Source organism: Echeneis naucrates, chromosome 1, assembly GCF_900963305.1.
Source record: "Echeneis naucrates chromosome 1, fEcheNa1.1, whole genome shotgun sequence".
Taxonomy (NCBI): Eukaryota; Metazoa; Chordata; class Actinopteri; order Carangiformes; family Echeneidae; genus Echeneis; species Echeneis naucrates.
In genome coordinates, this window is record NC_042511.1 from 5869925 (window position 1) to 5893998 (window position 24074).

At 41.2% G+C, this 24074-nt stretch overlaps 1 protein-coding gene across 1 annotated transcript; it reads right to left on the minus strand.

Moving 5' to 3' along the window:
* Positions 1 to 369: 369 nt before the first annotated feature.
* On the minus strand, positions 370 to 21280 carry nt5c2b (5'-nucleotidase, cytosolic IIb). Its single transcript, XM_029505806.1, has 19 exons — positions 21268 to 21280; positions 20144 to 20263; positions 15039 to 15112; positions 10060 to 10177; positions 9732 to 9827; positions 9521 to 9612; positions 9380 to 9437; positions 8880 to 8927; positions 8672 to 8765; positions 7755 to 7808; positions 7519 to 7602; positions 7272 to 7313; positions 7059 to 7166; positions 5705 to 5771; positions 5458 to 5628; positions 5148 to 5199; positions 4814 to 4874; positions 4292 to 4468; positions 370 to 3714 (listed from the first exon to the last, which is right to left on the minus strand). Exons 2-19 carry the CDS (start codon positions 20242 to 20244, stop codon positions 3466 to 3468), a joined length of 1746 nt encoding a protein of 581 aa, XP_029361666.1. The 5' UTR covers positions 20245 to 20263; positions 21268 to 21280; the 3' UTR covers positions 370 to 3465.
* Positions 21281 to 24074: the final 2794 nt, after the last annotated feature.

A 24074-nucleotide genomic window follows, 5' to 3' on the forward strand; every position in this document is an offset into this window, starting at 1 on the left:
TCTAAAAATCCAGCCAGTGTTGGACTCAACCTGTTGTACTGTAACTTTAAAGAAATAAATTCTGCTTCTTAAGACCAACGGAAATTAATAAAAATCATTCGATTTAAAAAAATAAAAATAAATTAAAAAAACTCGGTTGATAAAGGTTCACTATTAAAGTAATTATTGATAGAGGAAACAATGTACAACTTGCCCACCGATGAGTTATGGTGATTTTTCAACGTGAGTCAGGACACTAAATAAATAAATAAATAAATAAATAAATAATCAGATAAAAAACAGCTTTGGAAAATATGCATGGCCTCTCGCCAGGATGCTCAGCAAGTCACACATACTCCAAAGCAAAAAGAAGGCCGAACACCAAGAAAATTATGAAAAACTATCTTTATTCTACATTTTTATATGTATTTTACCTCAATGTACAGTCTGCAGGGTAATTTCTGGAAACAAAGAAACAAACTGAACAAATCGATATGCATAAAAACAGAAGATTAGTTCGTATTAGAAACTGAAAGGTGACCGTTTTGGCACCTGCTGTTAATGCCGATGCATTTTGGGCATCACAACTATGGCTAAAAATCGTCTAAAGCACTCTAACTGTTCAAAAGGATGTAGTTAGTTTAAAGTCTGAGCAACAGCCTCCTGTGGTACGGTATAAAAATTAACAAAAAAAAAAAAACAAAACAAACAAACAACAAAAAAGTTATTTGGAAAAAAAATGGTCAGAAAAGGAAATGGAAAGGCCTATTTACAGATCTGTAAACCAAGACCATTTAAAAACATTAGCTTAGAAAAATAAAAATAACCCCATGGTGCTGATTAAAAGATTTTATGTACGGTGCTCAACATGCTATTCACATTTCCCCTCACTGTATTTTATACAGGCTTCAAGTTGTTTTCTACCTGCGTAAAACAACAATGACAAATATCAAAAAAGCTTTCCTTAAAACCATAGTAGTAAAACAAATGCTACAATAACCACTGTATCAGAACGGATACGCATCTCATTGTAACATGCATATTCAATTTATGCAAAGAAATGACTGTCAACTACGTCTTCTCAGCGATGCAGCTGCCCCATATAGCATATTCATTTATATCTTCAAGAAAAGATCAAAAAAGAGAATACAGATATTTCATTTGTACATAAAAAAAATGGAAAAAAATGAATTAACAGCTGTAATAGGTTATTTTAATGACCTACTAGGTTTATCTACTGTTTATATAAAGTTGCAGCTAAACACATTGATCTCCCAGCACTCCACATCAAGCCAAGCCAAAAAGTAGACAGGATGCCTCAACCAACCGACTGATCTACAAGGCTGAGACAACGTGTCATGAACTGATATGAAAGGTGAGGAAAGGTCAATTTGCAGATATTCTGTATTCTCAGGATCTTAAAAAAAAAAAAAAAAAAAAAAAAAAGATCAGTTATAATGGTTGAAACACCAACTCTGGACACATGGACATGTCACGGACATGATCCATGAGCTTCAACATGAACACGCTGTTGGTTATTTTATATGAAAAACACTGTTTTCAGTTTGAGTTTCTGTTTCTTTCCTGCACTGGGTTTAGGATTTATTGAAATCCATCTATCATCTGTACAAATTCTATCAGCGTCAACAGGAGGCTGGAGCCAATCCCTGCAGACACTATCACAGGGCTGAGACACACAACCGTTTACACAATCTCGAGTCATCAAATGACCTGCAGGTCCCTTGGGAACCTGGGATTTAGCATCGTTTGGATCTAAATCTGGTGGCAGCTGGTGGGTCCTTTGGTCACAAAATAAACCATATTTATCTCTAATTTCCACACAGTGCAAATGGGGAAAATCCTTTATTTCATCTCCTTAATTTAGACAATTCAGGGCTTAAACTCTTTATAAAAAGCCTGATATTTTAGTTATTTTAACGTATCAATGTTTGATGATACAAAGAAATACTTAGGAATTGAAGTAATTTTTAAGAGGCTTTAAGTTTAATGAGCTCAGCTTGTCAGATGTTGTAGTGTAAAGAAAATGCAATACAGTTTAAACTCAAACTGCCTCCCACCCTGTGACTGGGAGAAGCAATTCTGAGAGGCCAGCAGGAATAAAAAAAAAAAAAAAAAAAAAAACATACAAATGCTGGTAATAATAATAAAAAAGAAACACCCAACAAACCCCCAAAACCAAAGAGACAAAGCAAACTATGTGTGAACCAGGCTGGCCGACTGAACTGAGCCTCGTACTGCATCACCTTCCTGCATACAGCGGACACTTTCACCGCTCCGCTACACATCTGACTAATAAATCGCTTCACACATCTTTAAGTTGCTGGAACAACCGTCTCAAGCTGTGTGTCTTCCTTTCAAACAGTCAAACACAACTCCTCCGAGCTGCAACATCCATGTTGGCTGCTCGCGGCTCAAAACATGAAAACTGCATCGCACCAAAAAAAAAAAAAAAAAACAAAAAAAACTGTGACCTGACAGCTATTTACAGAAACACCTCTGGAGCTCAGTGTTGCCATAGAGATTATCAGCATAACACATGGTTATAGTACTCGTCGTCATTGTTGCCTGGTAACGACAGCCACATGTACTCTAAAACAAACCTTAAACAAAAAAGGTTATTGATCACTGCAACGCCTGCTTGTGCTTCAGTTCAGTATAGTGGATCCTCGTTTTACTTTACTCAGGATGCTACGGTCAGAGTGAGTTCACTTTGTCAGATACAGATGGACGGACACACACACACATACACACGCCCTTTCATGAAAGTGAGAACAAACAATCTCTCTCTAATGATGAGAAAATGAACAAAAAGAAACAAAACAGATGAAATACTGAATGTTGTTTCTATGTTGCATAAAAAAAAAACAAAAAAAAACTCTTTTTAATACAGGATGTGCATCTTATTTTGACAACACAACTGAAATCTGTTTTGTCCCTTCATTACAATGTGCATACTGTGTCAGCAAGGCTAGTGTGTTAATGTTAAAGACTACAGTCCACTGACCATATCTGATAGATTAAAGTGTTACTCTGGTAACTCTACTAGCAGGTCTTAAAGTCACCTTATGGTATTACCATGATGAAATTAGTGTGTGATATTCACTAGAGTGTTTGATGGTTAAAAAAAAAATTACAAAAAATAATACAGAAATCAATTGAATTAAAACCGTGAGTGTGTGTGTTTTTTTTTTTTTCTATAATGAGGCTAGGAACGGTTGGATTTTGAGGACCGACTGTCTTCTGACAGTCTCACAGCTCATTCTCTCTACTGGTCCTTTGAAATTTCCTGTCCAGTCTATTTATATGTATATATAAGTGTGTGTCTGTGTGTATACACGTGCACACAAATACACACTGGAGATGTTTTTCCTCCCTGCCTCACATTTAGAAATCCCTTCCCATCCCTCACCAGGAAAATAAGAATGCAGGAGCAGGGACATGGCTCTCATCACCACGTCCTTCTTTTTACTCCTCCTCCTCCTCCTCCTCCTCCTCCTCCTCTTCATCATCGTCCTCATCGTGGCAGTGAGTGATCTCCTGGGGAGTCTGGGGGAACAGGTTGGGAGGTTTGATCTCACTGAAGGAGCGAGTCAGCTGGTTGCGTTTACACTCCAGGTCTTTGCAGTCGCTGCACTGGGTGCGGTTGCGCGTCGCCAGTGGCGACTCTGCATCGATGTCCACGTGGGCATGTTCTACAGTCGACTCATGGGGCATCTGCAGGAAAAAGATAAAATAGATTTCATTCAAAAACCTGGGCAATGTTAGAGGACTTACTGGAAATGTCTGCTTTTCATTTCAGCAGAACATCTCGGTGGAGAACAGGTAGAGGCAGATCCTGCATGTACAACTTTGTCATTTATCCAGGAAAACTAAAGACAGACAAGACAGACAGTCTCAAATCACAAAATACTACTCCAAACAAAAGGAATGACCTTAAGACCTACAGACTGTGTCTTTTCTGGGAATGATTATCCCTCTCCATCTAAAACTGCTTTTTATCTCTCATCTTTATCTCTTTGTGTTAGTATGTACTAATTTTCTATTAAAGCATCCTAAGTGATGCATGAGAGTTTTTATTATCCAAAATGAAACTTCACTGGTGAATTACTCTGGCAAAGACATGGATTAAACAAAATAGTTTTAGGGCCAAAAATTTGAGAAAATCTCAACAAATCCTGTCAAGATTTTAAATCTTAGTTGGACTGAGACAAAACAATATCTGTAGCCGCAAAGTGAAGTGTTCACAGATCCCTTTGAGGGTGTGTGGATTATTAAACACGCAGGCACTCACCAGTACGTGTGCAGCTCTGAAGAGGTAGCTGAAGGGATAGTACAGCAGGTTGATGAAGGAGGCTGCATACAGATCAGCGTAACGCATCACTTGGGAGGCAAACAGGGTCTGCCTGGAGCCGCTGCGGAAAAGGCTACCCATCATGCCGTAGCACATGTCCATGTCGTGGGTCACTTTCTAAATGGTGAGAAGAAGGAGATGATGTATCAGCAGGTTCACCCTCTTTTTAAAAGAATTGGCCTGCTTTAACCTAAAGAGGGGCAGCACGGCAACATAGTGGTTAGCGCTGTTTCTCCCAGCAACCCCCACCTGGAAGCACGTGAAGATGAATGAATGAATGAATGAATAACCTAAACAGTGTAGTTTCTCTTAGGAAGGTGAAGGAAGTCACCACTGAGGGAGCACTGACAGTACAACATGACAGAACTGTTGATTATACTTCAGTAAACACAATGCAGACCTGAGCTCTCATAAGAGTCAGATCTCCTGTCGTCATAGAAACAGTGGTGATTAAAACCGTACCTTGACTCTTCTCTGAATAGTGCTGATGTCTGGCCTCTCATTGCTGCTGCTGTCCAGATGTCTGAGGAAGGACAGGGGGAGAAAGACGGTGAGAGTGGGGGAGGGTAACAAAGCTGAAAGGTAACGTGTCAAAGCGGTGATGCAACAGCGCGGTGTGAGTGAATCTGCTGATCAGGTGGCCTGTGAGGGTCCTCCTGTCAAACACGTGCTGTTACAGCAGAGAGCAAAGAGCAGAAGAACTGCTGCAAGAGATGCTGACGACTAAGGGGGTGGGATTTGGGAAAGGGGGGGGAGAAAAAAAAAAAAAAAAGAGGCTAGAGGTCACAGCACTCACTTGTAAAGTTCAGCCAAGAAAATGTCCAAACCCTGCAGTTCTTCAAATAATGCTGGAAAACATGAGAGGAGGATTAGGCTTATTACTACAACTACTACTTGCATTCAAGATTGGCAGTCCCAGTAGTCTTCCATCTTTAGTATACTCAGTACAAATGCACGATTCATTGAATGTGTGCAGAGTGAGCAGGTTCAGACTCTGCACACAAGCTAAATTTAAAGATCACTTTATCAGGAGCGACACACATTTGTTAGTGAAACTGCTGTTCTAATTCAGACTGTTTTCTAATCCAACGCAGCACTTTACTCACAGCTCTTGTCGGTCCACACGTGCAGCTCCTGGGCCAGTTCAGGTATGACCAGAAAGGTCCTCCAGCCTTGACGTTTCTTGGACTTGAGGATGTCTCCAAAGATATGGTCTCCGATGTACACTATGTCCTTCCCTTTAGCCCCCAGTAGGTCGCACACAATGTCTGACGAACCTAAACAACAATTACAACTGCTGAAGACATCTGATGATTATGCCAGAATGGGTCAGTGAGACAAAATGTATCTCACCTCCAGAGTAGACAATGCCATGCTGCAGAGGTCCGGTGTAGGTCCCGATCTTTAGACGTCCTGTTGTCTGAAATGAACAAATTGTACGTGAAATTAGTGAAATGATTCTCAGCAAAAGCCACTGAACATGCCAGAACATATTATCACAAGATGCCTTTAAACAATAAGCTCTGTTCATCTTTCTAAGTTAAACAGTCAAGCGTGGCGTGTGAGTTTTGTCTCCTATCACTTACAGTTAAATGAATTTGGCAGTGGACGTGTCCACAGACAGCATGAAGAGGAGGATTGTTCCCTGATGGTGGAACAAGCTTCCAGCTTCAATCAGATCAAATCAGAGCAGGCGTGTCCATCTTAATAACCCTCACATGTCTAAAGTTCTGTTTAGGCCTAGATGAACGTCAGTCTCTGGAAGGATGAATTCAGAATGCACTTGAGATCCTGTGACTCAGACCATATCCAGAGCTGGTCAGGACCACATGTGTCCACATTCTCTTTGCAGTGTGTAAGCAAATGCCCCCGCCCTCGTGCACATCAGCAATCTAACAAGTCTGACTAAAGTTTTGTGAATGAATTAAAATATTTTACCATTTCAAGTTAATTAAACTTTATTGCACTGTCGAGCCGTGGATTCCACCACAGCCTTTTACACGAACAGAAACAGAGAGACACCCAAAAGATCCATTTGCCACATTTTGCATATGAAGGAGGGAAGTGTGAGATTACTGGATGGTTGTACTAAGAACTGACCACTGATCAGATCACCAAGGGTGTGTGTTCATGCCAAGTCTGAATAGGACAAAGCCCTTGCTATGCACTCAGATTTGTATACTTACTTCTCTCACACATTTTGAATACATGTTGTGCCAACACCAAGGTCTCCTTCTGTACTGTAGCTTTAATGCTCTTCATTTGTAAGTCACTTTGGATAAAAGTCAAATGAGTAAATGCAAATGTTCCCACTCTGAACTCATGCAGAGGTTGAATTAACAGAGTGGACATCCTCAATTTGTATTGCTGCAATCACTGTAGCTGCTATTACAGTAAAAGAATCAATTCAGTATAAAATGTGTCAAAACATAAAAGCATAGGGAGAAAAAAGTAACGGTCATGTTGGAGTCATCTGGAGTTATAGGCCAATCCTCATCAGACATTGCCAAATGAGTCACCTGTTTGTCACCTGCAGTCAACTGAATTTTCTTTTCCTGATCTTTTCTCAGATGGAGTCATCGAGGTCAAAAGCAATTACACAACTGTGATGCAGCATGTCTGGATACGTCAGACATCAGCGTCTGCGTGAAATGTAGCTATTTGTGATGCCTCCTCCGTCTCGGCTGCTCATTCTGTGTCTGCTCACCGTGTCGACTTGTCTGAGCACCGTACCCTCCCCGAAGAACAACGGCTTCCGAGCATCCACCAGGATTAGGTCAAAGTATGACTTCCAGGGCCGGTGGGAGGTGCCAGGCTGCGGTGGGCGAAAACAAAGACACACAAACAGAAAGTTGTTTCATCTGCACATCAAGCATATTTGACATTGGGATCAGTGAGGAAGGGAAAAATGATTCTTTACCTTGGGGCCATGGGGGAAGTCGAACAGGTAGGTCATGATTTTCTGAGTGAACATAACACACAGGCTAACAGTCAGTTTGAACACAGAGAGGCTTTAGATAGTTGATACTGCTGTGAAATTCTACAAAATGGCCCTGAGGGCGAATTCCTGCTCACTGTCTTACCAAAGCACTTTCTAAATCACGGAATTACTGTTTTCCCCAAACTGTGAAGTTTCTACCACAACTGCACACATACTGTATACTCACATCAGTGTATTTGTAGTCACTGTTGGTTGCCAAGAAAACCTTGGCTACTTCATTCATTCGGCTGAGGAGAAGAGGCAGCTTCCCCTGGTGGGAAGAGAGACGAAGAAAAGACTGAGGCTCAAGGCATCTTTTCAAACCAAGCCTTTTCAGAGAGCGCAAGAATGTGCGATACGGAATGTGTGTGTGTGAGAAACACTGTAGACTTGGGGCAGTCTTTCTGAATACTAAAGACTTACATCTTTCACGACATACTTCTCCAAGTTCTCCACTGTTTTCTCCTTCAGAGTGCCCTGCAGTGGGAAAAACAGGAGTCAGACTAAACACTTAAAAATATTTTATGTACATATTGTAATTTCCGGACTATAGAGCACACCTGAATATAAGCCGCACCCGCTAAATTTAAAGAGAAAAACTGTTTTGTACATATATGGGCCACACCTGTTTATTTTGTTTATCATTAAACAAGTTATTCACTTGTTCATACTTAGTGACCCGTTTTCCAAGGAGATAAATCTTTGTGTGCTTTCTGTTTCATTTGTTTCCTTTGAACTCTGGTCAATTTGTCCATTACTTTGAGTTTGTTTATGATCACGCGAAAAGTTTCAATCAAACTGGTGCAAACTAAAAATGTTTCCATTTTGCTTCGGCATGTTTTTAGTTTTGCAAACAATATTCAAATTCGATTGTTAAGTTTTCAGAAAGTGATATCCTGATCTGAAGGCTACAATTATTGTAAGGTGGAAATTTCTTTTTCACTGTGACTCATTAGTAAGATTTTACTGATGGACAACAAAGTGAAACAGGGGTGAAGAGAAGGCGTGTTGACCTTTTATTATTATTATTATTATTATTATTATTATTGTGTATTTTCCTACATAAAAGGTTAAATGATGAATGAAATCTAGAAGCAAGCATCAGATTCTCTGCTCATAATATTAACCGGGTGTGCATCACTATTTATAAAAATGGAGAGTCTGTTGTAGTCTTTACTTTTAACACTAACAATCAAATCGTTAGTCCAAAGCCTGAACATGTCCAGCTGCAGACTGCGATTACACAGAGTAACACCAGGTCATGAATGTGAAGCACATGTTACATCGGTTAAGCAGCTGACACACTGAGGTCAAAATCCCAGTCATCTTAAGGGTCTCACTTTGAAATGGACCCAGTCCACAGCGTCGCGGACATCCTGGAACATGCTCTTATAGGACATGAAGAGGTCACCATCTTTGAAGCCAGTTTCACAGCTGGAGGAGAGGAGAAGAGACACACACGTACAGAGCCGTCGCACAGGCCACATCTTTACAGAAGGTTTTCAAAACCATGACATTTGTTTTTTGTTTGCTTTTAAATGGGATAGCCTTCCCTTGTTGGAGGGGTCCCCAGCCAAACAGGAAAGCATTCTCCCCCTAAAAGACCAACAACCAGGTTTCAGAGGACAAAGGACATGCAACCATTCCAGATTACATCCTCAACTAATTTATAGGCCATTATTATTTCACCTTACGCTTACATTAAAAAAATTATCTCTTCGTTATATCATGATTTCATTCTCTGTAAATTCTTGTAAATAAGAATCCATGCTTTTCTATAATTAGTAGAGGTAGAGATTAATTGATCATTGGTACAGAAAAAAAAGCAGTTCAGTCGGAGACAGGTTCTCCGACTGAACTGCCATTAAAAAAAAAAAAAAAAAAAAAAAAAAAAAAAAGGTTTAGCTGAGATTAGCAGCTGAGACGCCTGCACCCTCCCATGCTGTAGGGCTCAAACTTAGCCCAGTTTGGCTTCCAACTGTCTTTGTGTCACCATGCGGAGTCCAGAAAGTTGTTGCATGACAGATAACACAACTTAAAGACTTTACCTTGTGTATCTGTCACAGTTGGAGAAGAAATCCACTAGGCAAGCAAAGAGGTAGGTCTCTGTGAAGCAAAACAAAACAAAGCTGCTGTAAGCAAGCTTGTGGTTTCATTTATGGTTTTCTCCTCAGTGTTCAGCACCTTACCTGGCAGGTTGAAGAGTGTGTTAAGGATATAAAAACGCTCTGTATCATCTCTCTGGATGAACTTGTTTGGGTACCTTTCTCGGATTTCAGGGCTGAAAGAAGAGATGGGAAAAAAAAAACAAGATTGGCATCTTCTGCTGAAAATGTCAGACTACTTAGTTGAAAGTAAAAAAGTAGCATTTACTGTTTACTACTGCTTATTAGCGCTCACCCTCGAAGGAAGTTGAATCCACGCACACAGACCAGGATATTGCCATAGGCATCAACCTTCAACAGGTTTCCATACATGGTGTCAAACACAAGGCCTCTGAAAATAAGAGGTCAGTCAACAAAATGCAATTCAAATGACTTTTCCAACTTCACTGTCGATCCTTTTAACTGCCTTCATTTGTCGCAGCAGTGATTACGGTCACTCATATATGTTACATCTATTGAAAATAGATTTAGCCAAAAATGGGATGAGATTCTGCAACAGAAACAGTCGTTTACTTCTCGCAGCCATCATGGCGCCCCCATGCTCGGGCACGTTTGATCTGTACCTGGTGGGAAAAGAAGGGTCGTATACGAAGCTGAGCAGCTCCTGGGGGTAACCGATAGAAACCAGACGTTCCACTGTGAGCTCAAAGCCGAGTGACTCGTACTCCGGTGACTTGTAAACTGGACATGAAACAAAGATACACAGTTCTGAATTATACCTCAATATAAAAACACATGGTGCAACAGTGGACACACAACTGTGCAGTTGTTTTCGTCCTGGCAAAGACAAACAGCACGTTAATGTTCATCGTTGAGCTATTACACAGCAGAAGGGATTAAACAAAGAATTTATTCATCGATTGGCAGCAAAATAAGGAAAAATAACTCTGGCGGCTGTTTTTCATTAGTCAAGCTAAACTAACAATTGGTTGATTGTGTACAACATTTTTGATTAGTAAATAATTGTGCAGCTTTTTATCAAACGAAAACATCTAAAAAGTTAAATTTCTTCCTTTTTGTGCTCATCTTTGGCTTTTAGATGGTTGGTCGGACCTCATCCTTGGCTCTGACATGATGGACAAGTTCCACTATTTTGGAATCATCGTACAGACAAAACAATGAACTGAAACATCTCATGAGAAAACTGTTAACTGATAAGAAAAATAAATATGAGTGAAAACCTTGAGCTTTGGATTGATTACAACACCAATCACCAATCACCAATCATTTTAATATGCAACTTCGGAACGCAGTTGAATTTCTATGTAAACATGATCAAGCAACTTAATACACAGCTGCCTGACAGAGTACATATGAGTGTTAACATTTCAGTACGTGTTACATTTATGTCAAATTTAAATAAACACGTATACAGTAAAAGAACACGACCTCTGTGTGATGACACATCTGACCTCGTTGGACCTTACTCATGTTGCACAACACAAACACGTGGCTTTTCTTAACAATCTCATCCAGTTCAGACTCTGTGTTGCTGTCTCACTTTGACAGCAGCATGTGCACACACGTGCACACACATGCACACGCACACGTTGCCCTTCTCTGTCCTCGCTATCAACAAGGGCCTCTATGTTCTGCACGCAAATCCACAAAGAAATAAGATCAGGTGTGAAAACGAAAACTCCTTCAACTTTCGGCAGCGGCTCTAATGAGCCTTGGTGGCACTGACTGACCCTCACACCCACCACCACCCCCCCAGTCAGTGCCAGATATATACCAAAACCAAGACAAGGGTGTGCTCTGTCATTAAAAAATAGACTGATGCTCGGATAAGAAAAGGCTGGTAGGGGATTAAAATGCTACTTGACACTGGGAAAAGAATATGTCAGATGTTATAAATACAGAACAGAGAATGTGCTTGTGTTGTTCCCTGCTTTCCACACTCCCAGTGGGGTGGTAGGAGGCCCCCAGAGGGGAAGAAAAATTGGCTAATGATGCCTGGTTAGAGGACAGTTAGTGAGGGAACAGTACTGCAGGACAAACAGGAAAACATCTGTGTCCTAGCACTGACTCAGTTGTTGGTTGAATACTGGTTTATTCACCGGAGGATAATGAGTATGCACTGAATTTTAGGAGAACCTTGGGTTCAGTCAAGCTTCGTGCTTTTGTTGACACCCCCACGCTGTAGGACTCAGCTTCTTTTTGCATTATAATTGCGTCACCTCGCCCCAAACCCCGACCTCACACCTCTACGGCTGTGGTCTCCCAGCAAACTGACAGTTTGGGCCCTCTGCCCAGAGCAGTAGCATACAGCAACTGAATTACCATTCCTTCTCCTCGCTCACTTGTCATATTATCTCAAAGTTTTGAGGTGCTGCAAAGAAACCTATTTTAGGAGCTGGTTTCCCCCCTCTGTCACATTTACTGTCATCACTCTCTCGTTCGTTATTTTTCCTGGTGGAATTTTTGCAAGCTTGAGACCCTGTTGAGGTGCAACCACCGAAATATGCAGTTTTTAAACATGAAAAATCATAGATCTTACATAAAAGGTGAAGTTGTTCTGCTACATTATGATTACAAAAGACTATTATTAGGCTTTATTGGCCAAAGCAAAGATAGAAACTTTGCTTGACTACAAAAACAGTTCAAACTGTTTCACTATAACCTTAAATGTGTCTCAGACTTGATATCATCCAAAGAAAAATATAAGAATGAGCCCTGGAAAAAATTTATTGCTCGTTGAGAGTTTTTTTTTTTATATTTTAATATAAAACCACCCACAATATTTTGATGGTATTTGTTGCAGAAGTGAACTAAACCTTCTTCAAAATATGCATAATTTAATCATTTGAAACAACTTCACTAGTTACACGGACAGGCCTTGAAAAATACGGAAACTGCACATCCCATAATGGCAATTTATTAATTACATTTTATTTTCTTTCAGACAGGAAACTGAAATCACTTGATTTGTTGACTTTAAAATCAATCCCCCCGTAAATAATTCCACACAGACACATGACACCAGGGTCTACAGTGTATCTCTTTCACAAGCAAATCTAGATGTCCCACACGATCTCCAATATCTGGAGTGATTTGTAGATTTGTTTTTCCATGAGACACAATGGGGGCTACAGTCATGCAGGGCCTCACGTTTATGGGGTAAATAAGTCATCAAATTAATTATTGTCAACAGATGTTGGGGAAAACATGTGCTTTCAACATTTGTGTGCAAGTCAGAAGTTGTTTTGTTGCTTACTGTGTCCTTGACTCTCCTGCTCCTCAAATTTCGCATGCTGTCAGTATGTGGATGTACATGCAGACAGACACACACACTGACACACACACTGACACACACACTGACACACACACACACACACACACACACACACACACACACACACACACACACACACACACACACACACACACACACACTGACACACACACACACACACACACACACACACACACACACACACACACACACACCTGATGCAAGTTACAGTCTTAGCTTAATACACAAGTTGCCTCGTGTCCCTAATGAGATTGTTGATAGATAATTATACTCCCACTGCTCCAATTGCTGAGGTGTAAAGTGTCTCTCCAGAGTTTATAGGCCAGGTCACTTCAGGCCTATGAGTTACATACACCCCTGACAAACAAGGTAAACAACCCTTCCCCTTCTTCTCCCAAGGACAGCTTACCCAAACCATGTCAAATTTAATACGTTTAATTAGTCTGTGGCCACTAACATGCAAATATAGGCTTCTGTCACTAATTTATTATGCCATCACGCATTTTATGGAAAACTGCAAAGACAGCCCGAGGGCCCTACATTCCAGCCAAAAGTCTGTTGGAAAACTAGGACAAAACCGTGTGTTGCTCTCATTGCGATATAGGCCTAGATGTGTGTTGAAGCAACATTTTCTACTGGTGATTATGTGTTCCCAGAAGAAATACAAAGACCAGATGAGGCAATGTTGTCTCATGCAATGTTGATCTATGTTACAAAATCTCACCAATTCCTTTTCAGAATGTAAAAATTTTATTTTAACACACTAAAGTCAAATATGTCAAGTTTTTAAGCACAGAGGAATTTCAATGGATTTTTTTTTTATGTTGAACCTTGACAACAAGACTTGGGTCATGTTCTTCCTTTTGTCATGCACTGGCCTGAACATTATTTAAACCTCTGCATGCTGTGTATGAACGCTGGCACAGTGTGAGCTATTAGTATTGACTGAGTGTTGACAGGGACTATGTCATGATATATGACTTGAGTGGACTCCTGCCAAACAGTTTGAACCTATAGTGTAGTTTTACCAGTGTTAGTCCAGAAGTTAAGTGTAAGCAAAACACATTTTTGAAAGGCACATGCATTATTCACATTGCACACTTGTTTTTAAGAACCTCCATGAACAAAGATACGATGATGGTCAAGCAGCAGCCATTCTGTGACTCGTCCAGCTCCCTGGAGTTGATGTAGCATTTCTGTGGTAAAAAGCTGAACACCCTCCAAGATACATGATAGCCACACTTCTAGCAAACGTTGACACTCGGTTATGAGTGCCAATAAAGAGAGCTATGTCAACAGCTGAGGGTCTCTAAAACTTCCTGCCCCATGAACAAGGATAGGGGTACAGAGTCAGAGAGGGAGTAAGAGTGATCCATGTTCTCAAGAGAGCCATCACTGGTGAACTCAGCAAACAAGCATGACCTGCTTTTCACAGTGAGGGTAGATTTATTTATAGGGACGGCTGGACCAAAAACCAGAGCTGAGTCAAAGAACAAAATGGCATGAAAAATTTGAATATTTTTGGCCTGCTTATCGGTCAGTAGGAAAAAGAAGAGCTATGTGCAACCGAGCATGTGTAGTGGCAAACTAAGCCTAAACATTTTATCATGTTATAGTGTAATCAGTATGGGGCCAGTATTGACCTACATAGAATTACTTCATGTACAACAAGCTGTAGATCTCCGCTGGGGGCAGTGGTTAACCAAATATAGAGCTGATAAGAAGGAATATAAATTTAACGTCTACATGAAAGGTCACACAAAACAACTAATGTTTAGTTATTCAGATTACAAAATGTGATAAAGACAGAAAATGTATTGAGCTCAATGTCTTCATTTACCATGCCATTTAAAAGGTTTTCTTTTCTGCTTATTCCAATTATTGCATCTATGATTTCCAACTCAAACACGTAGATGGTCTGAATGTGAGTGGTTGCTTGTTTCTGTCTGTCTCTGTGTGTTGGCCCTGTGATGGACTGCTCACCCAGTGTGAGCTGGGTTTGGCTCCAGCACCCCCGCGACCCAGAAATGGATAAGTGGTTGTAGATGAATGAACGTATTTCTATTTCTTATCATTTTCTACTCAAGTTAACCTGCTAACAAAGACGCTTCAGCGCAGATGGCGCCTTTTAAATAGACAATTTGATTTGCCTATTAAATGTTAAAAACACCGTCATGTCTTCTGGACCCTGGCAGGGTCCGAAGCGATGTCTTTCTCTCAGAAATTGGAGCCCAAAGACATTCAGTGATTAAGAAGTGTTGGTGTTGATATGTCAGATGATTTTACCTGCTAAAGTGTAATCCATGTCAAAGCCAAAGCACTTAATCTTCTCCATCGCCAAGCTTCTGTTGACAAACACTCTGAAGAGAACAAGAAGGAAATGTTAAGCTACAACAATTTGATTAGCATTTGTATAGCAGAACCAAATCAACTTGAGCTGTTTCACATAATGATTAGGACAAATATAACTGACTTTGGTATATCAGGCCCATTTACTGTTATAACAGACGACAAATTCGCAATGTGAACATAAACCCAAATTGTTACCAACTTTGACAAAAACAAACTTTGTTCATGCTTTTTGCTTTCAAATTAACTAAGAAGATTTACAAAAGCCTCGAAACATTGAAGTAGCCCTCAGCTGTGTCACTTGCGCTTATAAATTTGCATTTCAAAGTTGAAACTTTGAGCTTTCATTGATTTGCTTGAGCATGTCAGTTTTCTGTGAAAATCCAAAAGCATGTCAATGATTGACTGCAAACTGTGTTAATGAGTTGAACTCCTACGAACTCAATAGGGAAAACGTAAGTGTAGTTTTTAGTTTTGGGTTGCTTGTTTTGTATTAAGCACCAACGTGTAGTCCTAAAAAGTTTCTGAATAAATTATTGGAACGTTATGCTGTATCAGTAAATGTGAGTGACTGCTTGGACAATTGTGCGTCTTTACAATGAACCTCGGCAACGAGAATGGAAAATTGTTATGTATTTTAAAACCCAAGCCGTAGAGTCTGGTGCTGGGTAAAACCACAGGGAATTAACAAAGCTTTAAGCTGGGGGATGGTGAAACCCTGCAAACTTAACCTAAGCGTGACAATCTCTCTCAAACAGCTCCACTGTCCTCATAAATCTGTCAGGAGACTGCGGGTCCAGAGTGGCCACAGTGATAGACAGTGTTTACATACCCTGACTGACACGGCTTCCACGGAAAAAACATACACATACACTGCTAGCTTAACTTCAGCTGCTGGCACGGACCTAAGTAATTTATCTTCAGTATCTGTGACTGAGCTGAACGTGTGGCCAAGCTCTGATATACTTTCACACAAGTCATCATTAAGTCGTGATAACTCAGAATAAGAAATCAGATAAAGACAGATGAAACATGTCACAGTGAGTTACATCACCTGCAACTATCACAATAATCTGGTTCACAAAGATCAGAAATCTAATTTCTGACACTGACTGACTCTGCAAGGCTCATCTTTACCGATCTCCACATCAGTTGTGAAATACCTGGCAGCAGATCCGTAGTGAACAAGCTCCCATTTAGATCTTTGTCCAGCAGACGACTGGCGATGCATTCTGTGCAAAATTAAACTTTAGTTTGACTCTCCGTTGGTCCGATCTGCTCCAGCAACACAGGGTAGCTCTGGCCCACACACACAACGCGCCCCCTCCCCCTCTCTCTTTGCTTTCTTGCTATTCAGAAATTTTCTGACTTGTTGCAAAAATGATTGTGGCCATTCTGCGTCATTCTCTGTTGTTGTTGTGTGCTGTCAGTCAGGGCTGTTGTTGTACAGTGTGATGTTTGTGGGCCCTCAAAGACATCCAGAACAATCACAAGTCAGGTAGAATCAAGCAGCAACAGCTGTTCCTATCACTCAAAACTATTAATAGGGCTGCAACTAATGATTATTTTCATTTTCAATTAGGGGATTACTTTAATAGCGCAGCAGATTGTCTAATTTTACGTTTAATTTGACACTGATATCTTTTATGAACACTAAAAAGGATCATTTAATATATTGATTGAAATATTGTGACATGAGCTAATGAAGAAAAGTTTACTTGTGAATACTTAATTGCCATCATTCCAATTAAATTTAAATTTCAACAGCACTCAGGTCAGATTATAAATGTTCATATCCGATGCTTCCAAATTTCAAAGCATTCCTAATTTCACTTCCATAGAATAGAAACTTGTTTGAAGCTGGGGTGTTCCTGAGCAACCAAACAGGCGCACTGACCCAATATCAGCTGTTTCCACTCTACATGTTTTCTATTTTGTTGTGATGTTGTCATTTAATATGTGACCTTGGACTCATGCCTGTTGCTGCTGTTGGAATAGGACAGCCATAGTAAAACAAGTAAGATTGTGCTTCTGCTAAGATCATCCGCACTGACAATGGGTGTGGGTGGGTGGGGATTGCTTTTAGTCAGCCTCTACTTTAGTCCTACTGATAACAGTATTGCCACAAATAGCTCATGTGGGCTATGCCACACCCTGGAGAATCCCTTTTACTCCTTTAAAGTGCAGCTGTGCCATAATCTGCCAGATTTTTTCCACTGCACTCTAATCTCATGTGGACAGTGACTTGACTCTCTGTGATTCAAAGTTTATCTCTGCTGGGCAGAGTCATCTTCCCTATCAGACCTCTCCATCAGGCTGCAGTGCCTCAGCTGATATTGAGGGAACAGTCGTGTCTGTGAGAGGAACAAAACGTTCCCTTACATTAAAGAAAAAAAAAAAAAAAACAGACCAAGGGCCATGACGGGATTTAAGCTGCTATCACAGATCTAGTGTTAGAGAGACGTCAACGCTATCTCTGTATCTTTGTTATCGCCACACATTTAAGGATTTGCATCTGTTGCTGACGTCACAGTGCACAACACACAGGGTGAACATTTGAATGACAGTTTCAAACACAAATTGAGTTATCATACTCATATTGTGTAATGGTGCGGAAGAACAGCAGTATATGTTCAACACGTGACAAGTGAGCTAAACATTGAACAGCACACGTTACGACTCCAATAAATCCACCTTTTCATCAGCCAGAATGCCTACAGTGAGTCTTCAGTCAGTTTACCAGCTTACAAAAGAAGCTGAATCAGCATTGCATGACTTTTATGCAAATATTAAAGTTTAACAGGTCTTGAGTTCAAGTGCTCACCCACTTTAACAATGTGATGTTATTTTGCCATGAGACTGAGAGGAGGTTTGCACATCAGCCAGAAAACCACACCCAAAACAATTAACTGCATGTGCAAAACCTACATTTATAACTCAGGTTTAGGTAAACACAAGAAATGACCTGTTGAGTGTGTTGTGTCACTCAGAATTCATAAGGGTAAAGCAGTAACTACATTAACTAACCCTGACAAATCTCCCTAATAATTAATGATAATCAAGTGTTAAGTAATAGCTAGTAAAAGACAAACCTACAGTCTATTTCAGATGAGTTATCAGATCGGTTGGTGACATTTAATCATGCTATAATGACATTATTATGGGAAATGAGACAGAGTGGAAAATGTAAAGGGCCACATTTGGCCCCAGTTTGGGTTAAATGTTGCAGGACAGCAGCAACATTGACACTTGAAATATGGGAAGATTAAACTTGAATGTAACTATATTACTCAGTTCTAAATGGGTGAAATAAAGAGAAACATCATTTTCTTGTGTTTAATTGCCCAGTGATGATTAGATTAGTGGTTGGGGGAGGGCAACAACAACAACCCCAAAAAAATAAATAAATAAATAAATAAATAAAAAAAAACCAAAACAAAGTAGGTGTTAGATCTGACTTAATCAGTGCAACATTAACTGGTTTAACAGTGAGTGGAAGACAGAACCTTATTGTACCTCCAGGTCTTTGAGTAGTATACATGAGATATCTAACTGTGGGATCAAGCCTCACACCAACCCTTGGAGGCTCTTATCCCATTACCCCAGTCTTGATTAGCTGGTGAATGTGTCTGTCCTTGATAGCGTCAGGCGCTCTGGGTGTAGGTGTGGCACCATCTTACATCCCTTCACCAGAATGTTTCTGCACTGCGGGTCTGGCCGAGGCTAAGTGCTTAGCATCTGTTAAATCTCTGCTAACCAGGGCATCACAGCGATATCAGGTTATCAGACTGGTGCAGTGCTCAGTCACCCTGGACAGCATGGGCGGTATCAGGGCCAGAGCAAGACTAGTGAGTAAGAAAGTGATTTCCAGCTGCCAACTCCATTCCTTGTGCACAGGTGTACCTCTGGACTAAATGCAATATGCATGGCTCTGCGGTCTGATCTGATCAAATTCTGTGTATCATGATGTAGACGATGCAGCCAGAGGGAAATCAATCAGTGCTGGAATTCAGTCATGTTGAGACAGCTAAAACAGATTACAAGGATAGCCCAGCAGTTGAAAGTACAATCTGAATTGAACTGATACGCGTCAATGAAAAGGTGCAAAAAAAATAAAAAATACTCTGAAAGTCTTTACTCTGTCTGGGGTGAGTCCAGAGGGAATCCCAGAAAGATTACGCTTTCGGCAAGAGAAAGTGGGCTCTTTTAACTAACCTAAATTGAGTAGGTGATGTGAGAATGCATGTGTGCCCTCTTGCTGGAATTTTGCCGATAGGAGCCAGTTGTCTAGATTCATTGCTATGCAGATGCCCTGGCACCTGATGGGGGCAACAGCCACCTCCATGCAGTGTACAAATAGGATTTGGATTAAAAACAGACCAAAGGGAAGAACGGGGTAATTGTTACGACTCTCCTGACAACTGGAAATACGGTTCTTTGAGACCAACAGAGGTGAACCAATTGTTTTGTTGTACTAGGTGCATTAGGGATGCATGAGTGAGCAACCTGAATTTGTGTTTCCTGAGATATATACAATTTCCCAGCAGTTCCCAGTGTTCTCCCAATGGTCTGCAGAGATGTTCAAAGGTGAGCCCTTCACAGGGCTGGCAGGAGCCAGAAACACTGACCGCCTGCTGGGCACGTTCCAGCCCTAAGCAGCTCGAACTAATCTGGTGTGTGTCTTTGCTCGAAATCTTTTTTCCACAGTGACAGGGGCAAGCCCCTCAGTCTCTGTTACCCCTGCAACAAGAGGTTCTCATCCCAATTGTTCGTGAGTTGCTGAATGATGGTACTTGGGTGGTATTCTAGCCAGTTAGTCAAGATATGAGCTTCAATGCTAACTTTCCACACTGGGAACAGGCAACCTCAAAGAGAGACAGCCTGAATGTGGTAATCCAGTGAAAAACATACCCCAATCTGATATGGTGTAACCAGAAAGAGCAAAAAATCCAAAGGTTAGTTTTTGTTGTGTTTCTGAGCTTCACAGTGAACAGAATACTATCAAAAGGACCAAAAGGATCGGCTCCATGTGTGTTTCTTACCTGTGGTAGGGTTCTCTCCTGTATTTCTTCATCGCCAGACCGTCCATGTTGGCAGGCAAGTCTGCATAGTTCTGCAGCCTATCACTCCATGAAGTGGTCATCTTTAGGGAATTTTGATGTCTGTGGAAAAGAGGAAGAAACACATGGAGTGTCTCAATAAACAAGAGTTTCAAAAAAGAGAAAGGGCTCCATGTAGTGGAACAAGAATAACTGGATGACAAAACAACTTTCAACGCGTATGAACTTCAACAGCCTCATAACCTGAACGTCAGCGTTGGGCCCAACATATGTGCTGTTACAACAGTCGTCCTGGGTCAGGCTGAGGCACAGGGGTCTATACAACAGCTGTAGTTTAGTCTAGTTGTGTAGTTTGTCTTGTCTAGTTATTCAGATCCGCCTTTGGCTGTCTGATGAATAGCTTTTATGTCAGCACAGCCTGGTGAAACCCTCCGTCTGCACAGACAGAAAAACAAACGTCTCTGCCACAGCTCTGCTTTTATTTTTCTAATTTCTGTTTTGTTTTGTTGTTTTTTTTTTTATTTATTTTTTTTTTAGCTTTTCTTGGCACCTTGGCCCTGGAGTGGGTGAAGCAGGTCTGGTGTAGTCTGAGGGCTGTGGTTTGGAAAGAGCCAGAGGCAAACAGTCAGGAAACCCGTCTGGACACAACTGCTCTGCAAACACAAACCCGCAGGAGGGAAAAAAAAAAAAAAAGTGCAACACAACTCTCAGCGGTGTTGTGTTGTCTTTCCTCGGCTCAGGTTGACGTTTGTTGCAGCAAAACGCGACATTGTGTTTTGATTCCTGTCTTCGGTTGTGTAAATATAACGGGCTTCTCGGGATTAGCATAAGATAATGTAAGGAGTGTGTTTGCAAGCTAGAAGTGGTGTGTTCCGCAGACAAACACTGTCCTGTTATGAGCCGGACTGTAAAGGTTAGCTAACAGTCCGCTAGAATAAAAGCCTACTTCCTGTCTTTTGTGTTGGACACATCCCGAAATGGCCCGGCCTCAAACAGCCGGTGTGTTAGCTGCTCCCGATGCACCCCCAAAACAAATAAATAAATAAATAAACAGAGGCAGACACAAACAGATGAGGCAGATTTGACTGTGACATTTCTGCACTCACCTCCGAGTCCGAGTCCGACAACTGCACCGTCCCTCCGTCTGAGCATGCGCCGTGGGCCGCGGAGAAAGTCTGGGGATTCTGATGGAGGTGATGTGTTCACGGAACCTCCGAGCAGCAGCACAGCGTCACCGTCTCTGCCTCCGTCTCCGCGCGCCAGCTGTTGTTATGAGGCGTTCATGGGGCGGGGCTATTTGTCTTCGTGGCACACACACGTGACGCAGATCTGCACTTCAGTGCGGTTGCACATCCCGCCCATCTGTCTTCTTACTGTGCTGCAGGAGCTGTTTGTTTTTTCTTTTTTTTTTTTGCTGCCACAATGACACCAGGCTCCGGTAACAAAAAAAAAAAAGGCTCTGCTCAACGAGTGGCATTCATTTTCTTCATGGTGAAGCTCAGAATAATGTGGGGAAAATGGGCACTTGCACAAAGTTAGTCCTTTGCCTGCTGAGGGAGACGTTTTGCAGAGCTCCTGTAGGTTAAAACAGACTAGGTGGTTTAGTCACATTTGCAAATAGTGCAGATCTCTCCACGGTGGATCAGGTGTAATGTTGAAGCTTCAGAAGTTCAGTGCACACGGACTGAGAGAAGACCTCGAAAATGAAACTGGATCATATTTAGATGCTGGATTTTTCAAGGTGTCTTAATAATTCTAAGACTTTCTTTTGAGGTAATCTGCTTTTGCGTGATGTGGAATTTTTCCACCACTGGTTATTAAACTGTAAACAATCAGCCATTTAAGCAAGTGCACTTCAAACAAAGTGAGTGTTTGGACAAAGACACAATGGTTTTTTGTTTTTTTTTGGACGTTTGGACTGACCCAGTGACTTTGAAGTTAATGTGGTTACTTTGACTTTTCATTTGAGGCAGTTTTCAGTCAGTCATTGCCCTCCGAACAGCAGCTGAAAGAAAAAGTATAACTTGACTTATAACAGGGTTTTCTGCCTGCAGGGAAAGCTGTTGTCCTTCTATACTTTTTGAAATTGAGGGGGGTTGTACACTTCAATAACCTCAGACATCCTCAGACATCCTGAAAGGCGGCACATTTCATTTCACACATGATCTGCTGAAGTAGCGTGCTAAAGCTGATGAAAATGTACCACTGTTCAAAAAGACAGCGGATATGCTTTAAAAAGCCTGAATGTGTTTGACTTACATTCATTTCATTACTTTATTGACATCACTTTCATTACATTCATTCATTCATACATTGAGTTAGTACAAAGTTTCCCAGGTTTAATTCACCCAAAATGAAATGTCCCATTTTTATTAAGCTTTGCCCAAAAACAACCTCTGAGAAGAACATTGTAGAGCAAGGAAGGATGGAAGGAAGGAACAGAGTTGACAACATTCAAAGTCAAAAATGTATTTCTCCTGACAGGTTTGAGTAACACTCCTTCTTACTGACAATGGTCTTATAAAACTACGTACCTCCTATTCACTTGTTTTAGTTATTGTTGTTTCACAAACTTCACAAGCTTTCTTGGAATCATAATAGATTTTGAAAGTGAAACTCAGCCCGAACATGATCATGATGGGTTTAATTACAAGGGTGTTTTCATTTGAAGGTCCTAAAATAAACTGTGATTGTCATGTTGATGGTATGGAATAAGAAGGCCCGTTCTCTTTGATTCGTGGGCAACAAAGTCTATGAAGACATTTCGCCTCTTATCCACCTTAATCCGTCTTAATCTGTCCTCTCTGTCCAGGATCTTGACATTGCTGTCTTTAAGGGAGTGTGCCTTTTCCTTTAGATGGGATTAGACAGCTGAGACTGGACCTGAGGAGTTTGCCCTTCTGTGTTGGGCCATGCGTTTGTTTAAAGGTTGTTTAGTCTCCCCAGTATGTACGTCCTTGCATCCCTCTCTGCATTGGACAGCATATACCAGGTTGCTGTTTTGTTTGTTAAAAACCCTCCCGAGTTTCTCTGAGAACCCAGACATGTACGGAACGACAATGTTTTTCGTGTTTGTCTTTCGTTTTCTCAGCATCATCCGTGTTTGTATTCTTTCTGGACCGTGCTGCTGTCTTGCCAAATGTCCAACTCGGATAGCCACACGTTTTCAGGGCTCCCTTCAGATGTTTATGTTCCTCTGCTTGGGCCCGAGTAGAGGTTGGTACATTATCGGCCCTGTGTTGCAAGGTTCTGATAACTCCCAGTTTGTGCTCCAGTGGATGGTGTGAGTCAGTGTACAGTATTGGTCTGTGTGTGTGGGTTTCCTGTATACCCCAACGTGGAGACTCCTGTCCTCATCAAAGTGAACATCACAATCCAGAAACGGTAAGTGGTTGTCTTTGACATCTTCCCTTGTGAACTTGACGTTTTTGTCCACTGAGTTGATGTGTTCAGTAAAGGTTTGTAAATCTTGGGTTTTGATCTTCACCCAAGTGTCATCCATATACCTAAACCAAAGGCCTGGAGGTGTTCCTTTATATGAGTTTAGGGCCTTGTGCTCGACCATTTCCATGTATGAACTGGCCACAGTGGGGGACACCGGTGAGCCCATGGCACAGCCGTGCTTTTGGAATACAGGTGAATCAGGAGGTCACGTCGTATGACACCATGACTTTGTTCACAAAGTCTAGCGAGTTTTGGATGTGATGTGGTGTGTTCCCAACCAGGGGGGCTAAGATGTTGGCTACATGCTTAGCTACATTGTAGGTTACCGACTTTATGCTGCTTACAATGGGTCTGAATGGTACCCCTTCTTTATGGATCTCAGGGAGTCCTTATAAGCATGGGATGGTGTCTTGGGGATAGAGACAGAGATACTGTGGCCCATCAAGGGTTCCATCTTGTTGTAGTTTTT

Bases quoted from the DNA above. Each gene is read 5' to 3' on its own strand.
- nt5c2b (XM_029505806.1), bottom strand. From the start codon at position 20,244: ATGACCACTTCATGGAGTGATAGGCTGCAGAACTATGCAGACTTGCCT. The intron at 8,928-9,379 runs GTAAAGTCTTTA...TTGGTCTTTTAG, and splicing joins AACTGTGACAGATACACAAG to GGGGAGAATGCTTTCCTGTT. The intron at 5,772-7,058 runs GTGAGCAGACAC...TGTTCATTTCAG, and splicing joins TGCTCAGACAAGTCGACACG to ACAACAGGACGTCTAAAGAT.